Source organism: Diceros bicornis, chromosome 36 (genome assembly GCF_020826845.1).
Source record: "Diceros bicornis minor isolate mBicDic1 chromosome 36, mDicBic1.mat.cur, whole genome shotgun sequence".
NCBI lineage: Eukaryota > Metazoa > Chordata > Mammalia > Perissodactyla > Rhinocerotidae > Diceros > Diceros bicornis.
Window position 1 is genome coordinate 25,938,889 of NC_080775.1, and position 13,089 is coordinate 25,951,977.

At 37.2% G+C, this 13,089-nt stretch overlaps 2 protein-coding genes across 8 annotated transcripts in view; one reads left to right on the forward strand and one right to left on the reverse strand.

Annotated features, from left to right (window-relative positions):
* ACBD5 (acyl-CoA binding domain containing 5) overlaps positions 1-10,520 on the forward strand; it is a 43,184-nt gene extending 32,664 nt beyond the window's left edge. For all 4 annotated transcript variants that reach the window (XM_058532674.1, XM_058532673.1, XM_058532676.1 and 1 more), the window contains 3 exons: positions 3,762-3,806; positions 4,141-4,250; positions 8,515-10,520. In XM_058532674.1, the coding sequence (XP_058388657.1) occupies positions 3,762-3,806; positions 4,141-4,250; positions 8,515-8,527 (168 nt within the window). In that variant the 3' untranslated portion in view covers positions 8,528-10,520. The remainder of the gene's footprint in view (positions 1-3,761; positions 3,807-4,140; positions 4,251-8,514) is intronic.
* The window catches only part of MASTL (microtubule associated serine/threonine kinase like), a 58,154-nt gene that overhangs the window by 2,344 nt on the left and 42,721 nt on the right, over positions 1-13,089 (reverse strand). Inside the window, exon 12 of one of the 4 annotated variants that reach the window (XM_058532671.1) lies at positions 11,344-11,519. The exons of 2 other annotated variants lie outside the window; for them this stretch is intronic. Coding sequence is in view for 1 of the 2 variants with exons in the window: in XM_058532667.1 (XP_058388650.1) it covers positions 11,488-11,519 (32 nt within the window). In the remaining variant the exon portion in view is untranslated. Of the gene's footprint in view, positions 1-11,343; positions 11,520-13,089 lie in introns of those variants that run through there. One more of the 4 variants, XM_058532667.1, reaches the window with a different exon arrangement.

A 13,089-nucleotide genomic window follows, 5' to 3' on the forward strand; every position in this document is an offset into this window, starting at 1 on the left:
TACCCTTAGCTCAGCAGACAAGGAAGCTGAGATACTGAGAGAACACAATAATTGGTGGCAGAGCCAAGTCTGTAACTAAAGCTGCCTGAGATATATTACTTTTTTTGTAAAATAGTTCCTTAGATTCATTAACTCAATAAATATTTGTTGAATGGCCACGTACCAGATACTTTTCTAGGCAGTGGACACAAAAATGAAAAGGGAGATAGCACGGTGTAGCAGACCTTGGAGCAAACTACCTGGGTTCAAATCCTGGCTCTGCCGCTTAGTTTGTGATCTTTGGTCAGGTTACTTAACTTTTCTGTGCCTCAGTTTCCTTATCTATAAAATGGAAATATTAATAATGGCTACCTCATAAGCTTGTTTAGAGGATAAAATAAAATGCTTGGTAGAGTACCTGGAACATATTAAGCACTTAAGTATTATCACATGAGATGATGACGACAACAACGATGGTAAGACAGCTTGGTTTCTTCTCTCAGGAAGTTCACAACCTTACAGAGGACCTAACTTGTATTTTCTTTATATTTTATGTTTTCTTTGCAATGGTTACTATTGTATGAGATTTTTCCTTTCAAAATGATTTTCAGAAAAATTCAGTAATCCTTATTTTAATTTAGCTATAGAATGGTAAATAGAATTTCTAAATATGTAAAAGCTACATAAAAGCCACTTGATAGTGACAAAGATTTGTTGCTTGACCAAACTTTAGTTAAGCTCCTGAACCTTCTCTTAGTCTCATCTGTTCACTTCTTCCTTGTAAAATCCAGTTTTAGCAGGAACCCTGCTAAGTTAGTTTAACCAGAACTGCCCACCCTTGATATCTGATTGGGCGGCTCATCCTCTACCATCCCCCAGATGATGTGTGATCACTCAGGCCTGTCTTCAGTAAGAATCCTCTTAGGTCAATTTAGCCACAATCTCCCTTACCCCTGATGTTTTCTCTGAGTAATTTCCCATCCACTGATCCCTACCCTGCTCCTTGACTGTAAATTCCCCTTGCCCATGCTCTATTTGGAACTGATCCCAATCTCTCTCCCCCACCGCAGTGGTCCCTATACCTATAGTAATAGCCCCTCCTCCCTTGAATAAAGTCTTCCTTACTGTGCTTTAACAAGCGTCATTAAATTTTTTAAATAATATATAAGGATAAATATTGTTAAAACAAAAAGTCATAATGCTTTTTATACAGGTAGTGCCAGTTATTTCTTAGCTGTAAGCAGAGGTCTTTAGGAATCTTCATTTGCCTTTCCAGACCATTTATTACTTAGATAAAAATGCACTCATAGTTGCATTCAATTGTTTTTTTTTTGGTGAGGAAGATTAGCCCTGAGCTAACATCTGTGCCCATCTTCCTCTACATTTTTTATATGTAGGCTGCCTGCCACAGCATGGCTTGGTAAGTGGTGCATATGTCGGCGCCTGTGATCCGAACTTGCGAACCCTGGGCTGCCAGAGTGGAGCATGGGAACCCAGCCACTATGCCATGGGGCCGGCTCCTCCATTTAATAGTTTTGATTCAGCCTTAGTATTTGTCAGTAGTTGCTGCTTTAATGAAGAGTAGTTGTGTCTTCACATTGGGATTTGGTCACCTCGAGTTCCGTTCTAAATCACACTGACTAATGTGACCTTGGATAAGTGATCAGATACCTCGGAGCCCAGTTTTATAATTCTACACTTTATTCCATGAAATCTGGAGAAGTGCCATAGGTAAATCTCTTGGTGAAATATTGTTCTGTCTGCAAGGTACTATTACAACTAATACCATAAAAATGATTACCTTGTCTAGATTCTTTCAGTATTTGCAACTTGAGTATATTGGAATGGTAACTTCTTTAACACCGAATGGTCAGAGGCCGGCCCGGTGGCATAGTGGTTAAGTGCGCGTGCTCTGCTTTGGCAGTACAGGGTTTGCAGGTTTGGAACCCTGGGTGCGCATGGACACACTGCTTGTCAGGCCATGCTGTGGCGACGTCCCATATAAAGTAGAGGAAGATGGGCATGGATGTTAGCTCAGGGCCAGTCTTCCTCAGCAAAAACAGGAGGATTGGCAGATGTTAGCTCAGGGCTGATCTTCCTCACACACACAGACAAAGCAACACCTAATGGTCTGTAAGGACTAATGCAGCATCCAGGGGGAACTAATTGAGTTTTGCCTGTAGCTATAGTCATACTGGGTCCTAGAAATCACATTACCCATAACAAGGACATTTAAAAGCCTGCCCCCCCGCCGCCACCCCGCACGCGCTTCCTGCTGTTCCCACTCTGCTCCAGCATGCTGGCCTCCTTGCTGTCCTTGAACCTGCAGCAGGCTCCCTCCCACCCTGGCTCTTTGGACTTGCCAGTCCCTCTGTACAGAAGGCTGTTCCCCTAGTTAGCCACATGGCTTACAATTTTTCTTTGTTTAGATCTTTGCTCAAATGTCAGCAAAGCCTTCCCTGACCACTATTTAAAATTACTTCCAAGCCTCCCCTCCTCCGACGTGTCCCATCTCCCTTCCCTGTTTTATTTACATTTATCACTACCTGACATACTGTGTCTTTTACTGACCTATTTGTTATTATCTGAATCCCTCCACTAGAGTGTAAGATGTATTAGGGTGGCAATTGTTGTCATTTGCTCCCAGCTGTATCTCTAATGCCTAGAATGGTGACTGGTATGGAATAGATGCTCCGTAAATGTTTGTTGAAGGAATGATCTTATTAATCCTCATACCATTTCTCTAAAGTTATAATAAATGGAGAAACTGGAGTAATAAGTTTCTAACATCTAGCCTAAGGAAACTTGTGTTGGGGATGAGCCAAATAGGAATCTAAGTTTCCTAAATTAGTTTGAAATTTTTCTGCTTAGTTTATACTTTTCATTTAAAAACGTACAAGGGGCCAGCCCCGTGGCATACTGGTTAAATTCACGCGCTCTAAGCTTTGGAGGCCCAGGGTTCACAGGTTGGGATCCCAGGTGCGGACGTACGCACTGTTCATCAAGCCATGCTGTGGTGGTGTCCCACATACAAAATAGAGGAAGATGGGCACAGATGTTAGCTCAGGGACAATCTTCCTCTCTCTCTCTCTCTCTCTCTCTCTCACTCACACACACACACAAAAGCTTACAAAACTCACCACAAAAAAAACAACTGTGAAGTGAGGGATGTGTTAGTTAACTTGATTATGGTAATCATTTCACAATGTATACTTAAATCATCATGTTCTACACTTTAAATATATGCAGTTTTGTCAATTATACCTCAGTAAAGCTAGAAAAAAATAAAATAAAAAAATAAAAACCTGCAACACTAACAGTTCATTTCTCATATCTGTTGTATACCTCTTCTGCTTATCATGAATTTCCAAAACAGATCTTTGGATATTGTTTACATAATCATTACAATTTTAGTAATCAAGGCTGCAGTTCTCAAATGTGTTTGTAAATTGGTAGTTTGTATGGAAATTAAGGAATTAATAAGAAAAGTTGAGTAGGTAATTTAATAAAAATATAAAAGAAGTAATGGTTTAGATCAATTTGAGCTTTGATAATTTTTTATTATTTGAACTATAAAATATAAAATGTCAAAGATATTTATTTGGCTAGCAATTTGAAGAAACTTGTCATTTGGTCAGTATGGGTTTCAGGATAGTCAAAGCATAGTTAGCAGAAAAATAGAATAAACTAATATTTCGCCTTTTTTTTTAAAAAAAAGATAGGAAATAAAGTATTTTTTTTTTCATTTTTTCAAAGCTAAATTGCTTCATTTGTATTTCTAGGCAAAATCATCAACATTACAGACTAGTAATCAGCCCCCTTCACAGGTAAGAAATTTTTTTCTTAAATCTAAGTGTCAGGGTTTCAAATAAGTTAGAATAAACTTAGATTATATGACATCTTTAAAGTATTCCAAATGAAATCTACCCTTTAGAACTTTGAAGTTAAAAATATATTTATTTTGTGTTTATTTAAATCTGAAGTACTCCTCAAAATCTACTTACTGAATTATGCTCTGAAATAGAGACCATCTCCCTCCCTTTAGCCAGAAGTGAGATTTATTATTAATTATATATTTTCAAAATTATGAATTAGGTGTGTTTTTAAGTTTATACATGCAATTTGTAACAGATTAGTGACCAGCCTGTTTTATATTCTCAGAGACCGTCTTGGTGGCCCTTGGAGATGTCTCCTGGCACATTAGCTTTCGCTATCATATGGCCTTTCATTGCCCAGTGGTTGGTGTATCTATATTATCAAAGAAGGAGAAGGTAATACTATGGTTTTATAATTCAAAGTGGTGTGTAGACTCTTGTAATCTATAGCAGACAGAGCTTTCGGCAGCAGTTAAGGGGATGGGTCCATTTTACAGATATGTTGTCATACCGAACATTCTGTACTAATCCTGAGACTGACTACCTTGGAAATGATAACTGGTGGATTTCTAAGTGCTTGTTAGACTTAAAAAATTTTTACTTGAGAGCATCTGACGGATTTGTACACCTTTGATTTGGGCAACAACAAGAAAATGATTACAGGCTTAAGTTTTGTGGCTAATGAGGAAACAAGGTTCTTAAAAGTCCGATGTTTATTTTGGGCCCTTTGCTAGTACTAAAGGACAGTGGATGGGTAAACATGCCTGCATGCTCTCTGTACCTTTGAAATAGAGACGTGGACGTTTCTGATTATTCTAATTTGGGGGCCAGAATTTCAATTTGGGATGCCAGGAGATAACTCAGGTAAGTCTGAGAATAATAGATTGGAATCCTTGAAAGTGTTCTGAGATTGTCTAGGTTAGGAATAGCCTGAGGCCAAAACTCTTGGGTTCAAGAAAATCCTAAAAGCATTGTTTTGGACGCTTTGTAAACGGACTGACTTTCCATGGACAGACAGATAGACAATTGTTTACCTCACTGATGGCCTCGTGATTATCTTTTCAAGTATCTAGTCACCATTTCCCATTAAGTTATAACAAATGGAGAAAAGAAATAGGGTGTTTGATGATAAGATTTTAAAGCGTTCTCTTAAATATGTGCAGGAAAACACATTTTAAAAAATCTAGAAGTTTAAATAATTCTGGGTATGTTGTTCCTCTGCCAAAGAACCCAAGTTTCTAATTACTACACTTGATCACAAAAGCAAAAACCAAACATGTCCCCTTCTCTCCTGTAAAAGGGATACACAGCACATTAGTATAAGTGCTCCGGTTAGATACTTTATAGGACAGAAACTGAAATGCTAGTGACATTGGCTGAGTCGTTTCAGTCTTCCTTGTTCTCTGCTTGTGTTAAGACAGCTTGACTTATGTTCATAAATTAACTAAATAAGTTGTCTGCTACATTAATGTTCTTGGAATACACCTGCCCACTTGAAAAAATTTCAGTAGGATTTCAGAAGCATAAAATGCTTTCTTAGCATTATTTACCCCCTTTCTAATCCATTTGTGTGTGTGTCATTTCAGCTGTTAAGATACAGACCTTAATATAAGTCCTTTCTTTTCTTCTTTCGTACATTTTACTTTTCTCCTATGATGGTTGGGTTTAGTGCTGTGCAGTGGTTTAAATTCTAATTTCCTGGATAATAGGAGGAACAAAGAACCAAACCCTTTTCAGTATGTGGTAATGCTAGATTTAAGCCGAGGGAACAGTGGCACTAAAGGTAGGTGTTGACATACGTTGCAGCGCATTTCAAAGTTTCTTTTCATGTTTCCTTTCTAGAAAGTTGGGGATTGGAGAGTAGAGAAATTTGACATAGGACAAAAAGCCTAAAGCTTACTTTGGTTAATAATTTATTTTCTGCTTAAGGTTGAAGCAGCTTGTCACTTTAGTAAAGACTGAAAAAACAAACTATACTTTGCTTTAGCAGTCACTGAAAATTGCAGTTTTTCTAAAATAATTTTTTAAAATGTTCCTTACCACTAGAAGTATACACCATTTCTCCTAAGTGTCCCTTTCCCTTGTTTACAGGTATCTCTGAATGGAGAACTCTTCCCTGTTTAATTTTCTACTTTGTTATTATTGAGTCTTTGTCAAGTTTTCCACTGTATGTTAGGTGTTTAGTCCTTCCAAAATGCAAATTATTTGGCATTGCACAACTGCATTTTGATGAGATATAGTGCTTTTAAGTGTTTTTGTGTATATGTGTAACAAATTAACTGGGGTTGGAGATAGAGCCATATTTGGCCTTGAGGGGATTTAGGCTTCTTTTAATCTGGCAGTGTTTAACAGTTCTTAATCTGACAGTTGCAGGAATGAAGATCAGAAAGCAGTGTGTATGGTATGGAGGAGACAGGTCTGTGTTAGCGATGAAGAGAAAGATCTAGAAGTCCTGTCAGGATGGGAAAAGTGTGAGCAGGAGAGGCTGTGCCCTACTCAGGGACTATCCTGTGCCTCATCCCCTGGTACAGTGTCTGCCGTGTCATAGGCTTTCAATAAATATGTGCTGAGTGCATGGCTGAATGCCCACTGTTGGCAGGATGGCAAATTGAGGTACCATATGACATGGAGAAGCTTTCATTTTATTTAATAAGTAAAATCTGGACACAAATAGACACACTGAGATAGTCCTGTACATATGTAAAATAAGCGGTGATCTATTTGTGGTAAGCTTAAAAAAAATTTTTTTTAACATTGAAAGTAATACTTAAGGTCCACTACTTGATTTTTTTTTTTCTAGTATACAAGAATATAAATATAAAAGTGAAAGAGATTTCTCACATCACTCTGCAGTGGATCAGAATATTCCTTCTGTATGTGATACGGAGAGCAACACCTGCAGACCTATTCAAAAATAGGCCCTGAACAGTCTCCTGTGGTGCCGCCTCTCCCATTACTTAACCTGAAAATTCTACTATTAAAATGATCCAGGAGTTAAATACTGGAAGCAGACCTGTTAAGCCCAAAAGACTACTCTTGATCTATCACTTTGAAGGAAAGAATGTTTCTAACCACTTTTCTTTATCAGTCTGCCCAGATTCATCAATCTGCTGTCATGTAGTTTCCTTGGTGACACTGAGCTTCATTAGAGAGGTAATCAGTAAAAATTGGATAGGGGTGGGGAGGATCTGGGGAGAAACATTCTTCAAGATGGAGACTGGGGAAGATGGCACTGGCCCAAAATGTCAGGCTGAGGCTTCTGAGGAGAGGAAAGAATCTCAGCAGTACAGCCAGGGCAGAGAGTTCAACAGGCTAAGTAGGGGAAAGGCAGAATTTTATTCCTGTTCCCTTATCTGTTGTTTCTTGTAACTTTTCTTGTCTTATCACACCATACCCTACATTTTGCAAGTTAATTTAAAAACAAAAAGGAGAGAAAGATTGCATTAAGAGCCTGAAAAACATTCGAAAGTTCTGAAGATAGTGATAGTAATTTATGTCTATTCTATTTCCCTGTTACAGTAGATAGAAGATTGGGGGTTCATAGACCAAGTGGTGTGCTTTTTTGTAAATCTGCAAAGGACCTTGTATAGTAATTTGCATCATGTGGGTTCTTGATAAGTGTCGCTGACTGCTCTGGCACTTCCCGGCTAAGGTTTCTGCTAAATCCTGGCTCCCAGTTACTTTAGAACCACCCACAATTCTGTTCCTCCAGGGGCCTTTTTTCTTCATGCCACGACTGATCTTCTGTTACGTGAAAATTGATCTGATTATTTAAAATGTCACTCTTGCCAAGGGGGTGTACATTAGAAGATTTCTACAGAGGATAAGGAATGGTCCAATTATGTAAAATATCATTCCTGCCAAGGGAGTTGCATAAGAGCATTTCTACAGAGGAGAGGCATGAACCTGTAATGAAAGAATTTCAGGCATTTTGGCATCTTGAGTGCTGGGGAGGGTAGAGATTTTACAGCTGTGGGAGCTCTCCCAGAACTCAGATCATATGTGATTGTTGTGTCTTGTGCTGACAAGCCTACCCGTTTCTTAATGGTTCATTGACCCTGCTCTCACTAAAACAGTCACATCATACATATCTCGGTTGTTGGTGTATATCTCGGTTGTTGGTGTATATGTCCCCCAGTCCCCCTCAACTACATGGAGAGCTCTTTTGAGGGCTGGGAGCCTGCCTCATTTATGTTTGTATCCTCACTGCCTGGAAAGTAACAGATAGATAATATTTGTTGATTAAATGAATAGTCCAGGTTGTATATCTATCAACCTTTTGTAGTTTTGTTAAGCTTTTTTGTTTCACAACTTTTCCATTTTGATAAAATTATCAAATAATTTGCAACAATCTGAATTGTATAATAGCCAACTAGAAAAGGATGAGAATCTAGAAGCTAGGAGAGGAGAAATGTACATTTAAATTATTTATTAAAAACTATTTGGTAATGTCAGCACTCACAATTGGGTCTTTCCTTTTGAGCTATAAGTCACATGAAGTAACTTCAGAAGGATCATTTATAGTTTTACGGTTTTATTTTGAATTAGAATATTATATTATTATGTTTTAATTCAGAAAATTCTTTGGTATGGATGTGTTTCATATTCAGATTACATTTATATTCATAGGAAATTGGTTTTTACTTTTTTTTTTTTTAAGAAAACTGAACTGAAGAAAATGGTATTTTACTCAAGAAGACTACTGGGCCTGGATGACCTCGGAATGAAATGGATTGTGGAGCTCACAAGAAAATCTTAGTTTGTGATGGTTATACTTCTTTTTGTTGTCCAGTAGTTTGGTTTGTGTACATATATACATATATATATATTTTGCACTACACAAATGATAACATTTTAAGGACTAATATTGCTAATACTTGAATAATCAATCTCACTAGGTTATAAATAGCATACATAGATTTACCCTACCCTTGAACTTGAAGGACATTAAATTATTAATTATTGTTTGGTAACATGTTTACCTGATTATCTCCCATAGAGAAATATAAGCTGCTTTTCCAAGGTACAGTTGTAATAATGAGATCAAATTTATAACTGGGTATTTTTAATTTTCTAAATTAAATATGAGAAAGAATGCAAACCAAGATTGAATTTCGAATGAGATTAAATCGACTTTATATCTTAGTCACTGCATTGTCATGCCAAGGAGTAGAAAACTGCTAGAAGAAAATTCTCCACATCCACTTTGTGGGCTGTCCGTAATCTTTCTTGAACATTCACAGCTCTGACCTTAGTGTTAGTCATCTTCCTTACAAAGTAGAGCCCTATGTACTAGGCTTAGTTTTTACAAATGAGTCACAGAACAGACATAGCCTGCTGATGGAAATGATGAAGAATGGGCTTAAAGTAGGTTTGAAAGTGTATTCTGACCCTGCAGATCATTACTAAGATTTTTATTCAATCATATACATTTATTCCTTTGTAATCATTTCTCTTTAACTGAGGATATCTTGTTTCTGCTTCATAGGGTGCTTTGAAATATAAAATGAAAACTTATTTTTACTGTTTTTACAAACGTCAAAAAGGAAACACATGAAAATCACTTTTCTGCAACTGGTAAACTACACAGACTGGACTCTTAACCTCTTAGTGCCTCAGTTTCTCCTTCGGGGTATAATATTTTAGATAAACCTATTTCACAGGGGGATTGGAAGGATTGCAAGCTAGCAGGCCATATGCTTCCATATTAAGAAGCCATCCCCAGCTAATGTCGATGTAAGTGTCTCTCCCCCACCTCCCGTATGTAGACTAAAAAGAAGACTGTAATTTAGATCCTTGAAGGCTTTGTTTGGAATTATTCTTCCTGTATACCTTCTAAAACTCCCTGCTCATTTAGATGTCCCTTGTACTTTAAAGATTTCTCTGATTCAAAGGCTTAACAGCAAATAATTTTTAAGCATTCTTGGTATGTTTGATGTTGGGTTTAGCATCATGTGTTCAGAGTGTTTTCAAGAAGAGAGAAAGTAATCTATTCCTAGTATAGAGGGTGGGTCTTTGCCTGAAGAAAAAAGTATAAAAATACGGTTGGTTTTTCCCAAGACTCTTTTTTTGTTATTTTTTTTCTTTTATGTAACTTGATGTTTTTTATTTTTTAATCCCATGTTGATTAAGATGTGTCTTTCTAAAGGGATCTACTAATATTTTCTGTCTAAAGGGATCTACTAATATTTGCTTTTTAAAAACTGTCCTCTATTTGTGTAGGAAAACAAAATGAAGCAAGTAACTGAGTTATATGTAAAAATTATATGTAAAAATAAAGTTGAGACCTGTGGATCAGGGATTATTTCCAAAAATTAGATATCAATCTGGTATCAGAAAATGGTGGCTTTTCTCTTAGTATATAAATAAATAAAATGCCAATTAAGAATGTAAGCAATTGTGATTCATTAACAAGCAGTAACTAACTCCTGGGGTAACCATTTGTATCCTATTCCAAAGTCTTATTTTATAGTTTGAAAAGCATTTTGCACACAGTTCTTGTATATAGAAGTAAAGATGTAATTATAGGATACAGTGTTACTGCTTTGTTTAACAAGAACCTCATTTAAAATTTTAAATTGACAGCGATGGTATTTTTTTAATGATCTACTTTTTTTCTGTTTCTTTATTGTAAAACTAAGTTAAAAATAAAAGGTTAATGAGAAATGATATGGTTTTTATTACTTGTTACTGTTAGAAGTGCATTGATTACACACTAAGGATTAAATGAGAACAAATAGTAGGAATTCATGGAAAGCAATCATAACTCTTTGTAAAGCTGTGCTATTACATATAATTTTATAAAAATCAGAAACTGGGATGAAGTTTAACTCGTTTAGTCATTTGGTTGAGAATGTTATTGATTTAGTCAAAATCTTAGTTTCAGTTCTTATACCAAATAGCTTCCCACAGCCACTCAGTGCCCCCTTAATCAGCCATTTTAAATACACACAGTTGGTCTTAGGTGGAAAATGGTGAGAGGGTATTGTGTTTTTAGTACAAATATATAACTTGTAACTTCTACAGATAGTGATAAAGTGATGTTAGCTATTTGGATCGTTTAAGAGATCAAGGTAATAGAAACCTAACTGCAGTGGCTTGGCCCAATGGGTTTTGGGTTTTTTTCTCATATACAAGAAGTCTGGAGGTAGGAAGTCCAGGGCTGGTAAGGTGCTTCCACAATGCCATTAGGGTCACAGGTTCCTTCTCTTTTTCTGTTCTGCCATCTTCAGGGTGTGGCTTTTGTCTTCATGCTTGCCAGATGGCTGCTGCCCATCTAGGTCTAATGTCTACATTGCAGGCAGGCGAAGATCCTTGTCTGATCAGGCATCAGTCACTTGGGAGTCTCACACAGGACACTCTCTCTCCATCTCATTGGCTAGAACTGGGTCTCATAGTTATGTCTTTGTCTATAAAAATATTATTTAAAGAATAAAATTATTCTGGGTAATAGAGATATAATTTTATATATTTAATTTTGCCCATACATGGTAGGAAAGGCTGTGTCTTTTGGCCTTTAATGCCCCCTTCTTCAGTTCTCTTCTTTCTCTATTTGTTTTTCTTTTCTGTTCTCAATCCTTGTTTTCCTGCTGACTTTCTCTCCATTAATCTTCTTTCCCAGTGGTACCACACTTTATAAGCTGGAAAGTGATAAATGTCCTTTTCCTTTTTAAAACAAACAAAAGAGAACTTAAAAAAAAATTATTTTATTGAGGTCATATTGGCTTACAACATTATGTAAATTTCAGGTGTACATCACTGTATTTCAGTTACTGTATAGACTGCATTGTGTTCACTACCAACAGTCCAGTTTTTATCCATCACCATACATATGTGCCGCTTAGAATTTTTAAATACATACGTAATATAGGTGAGGGTGTAGCCATTGTAATTTTTTTATTCTGCCTAACACCCTTTCCTCCTCCTTCTGATAACAGCACCACTCTCCTCTGTCCCTTCCTCCCTTTGGAGCACACTCCTTCTTCCACTATTATCAGGTGATTCTGGTGAGGCTGCTAAATGGAACACTGAGCTATGCCCGTTCCTGCCCCACCCCAAGCTCCCCAATGGACATGTGACTGAAACCTGGCCAGTGTATATCCCATTCTCCCGACCACAGTGACAGTCCCAGGGATGGGCATATGACCATCAGTGAGGCAGTCAGAGTTATTCCCTGGATTTATTTCATGAAGCTAGGAGAGAGAGCATTTTGCCTTTTCCAGAATGTTACAAGGTTGGAATCATACAGTATGCAGCCTTTTCAAATTGGCTTCTTTTACTTAATAGCATGCATTTAAGTTTTCTCCATGTAATTTCATGGTTTCATAGCTCATTTCTTTTTATATTTTTTATGGCTGTGTTTCAATAAAACTTTATTTATGAAACAAGCAGGGGGGCAGATTTAGCCCATGGGTTGTAGTTTGCTGACTTTTGGCTTAGATAGCTCATTTCTTTTTAGCACTGAATAGTATTTCATTGTATTGATGTAACACAGTTTATTTATCCATTCACCTATTGAAGGATGTCTTGGTTGCTTCCAAATTTTAGCAATTATGAATAAAGCTGCTATAAACATGCGTGCAGGTTTTTGTGTGGTCATGTTTTTGGAACATGATTGCTGGATCATATGGTAAAGGTGTTTTTAGTTTTATAAGAAACTGCCAATGGTCTTCCAAAGTGGCTGTACTAGTTTGCATTCCCACCAGTAATGAATGTGAGTTCTTGTTCCACATCTGTACCCGCATTTGGTGTTGTCAATGTTGTGGATTTTAGCCATTCTGATAGGTACGTAGTGGTATCTCACTGTTGTTGCACGGTCTTTTTCTTTGAATTATAGCCTGTAGGGCTGTGTATGGCCCTAGAGTTTCTGGGGCCATATATCCTGCCATTTGGAGGGGCTTTGGATAATAAGGCCAACATCTAGACCTAGGAACTTAGACAAGAGTCAGAAACAGTGAGTTCAAGTCCCTTAATCCAGTTATCTCTGAAAACACTACCCCTCTCTTTATACAATTTATTTACATGAGTTGATAAATTTCCTTTCTTACTTAAAATAGTTTAAATTAGGTTTCTGAAACTTGCAACTAGAGTCCTGACTAGTAGAGGTGGCTCTTGATTCTCAGGACTGACTGCAGGCTCTGGAGCCAGACTGTCTAGGTTTGAATCCTATGCAGTCATGGGAGAGTCACTTAATGTGTTTCAGTTTCCTCATCCATAAAACTTAGATAATGTTATC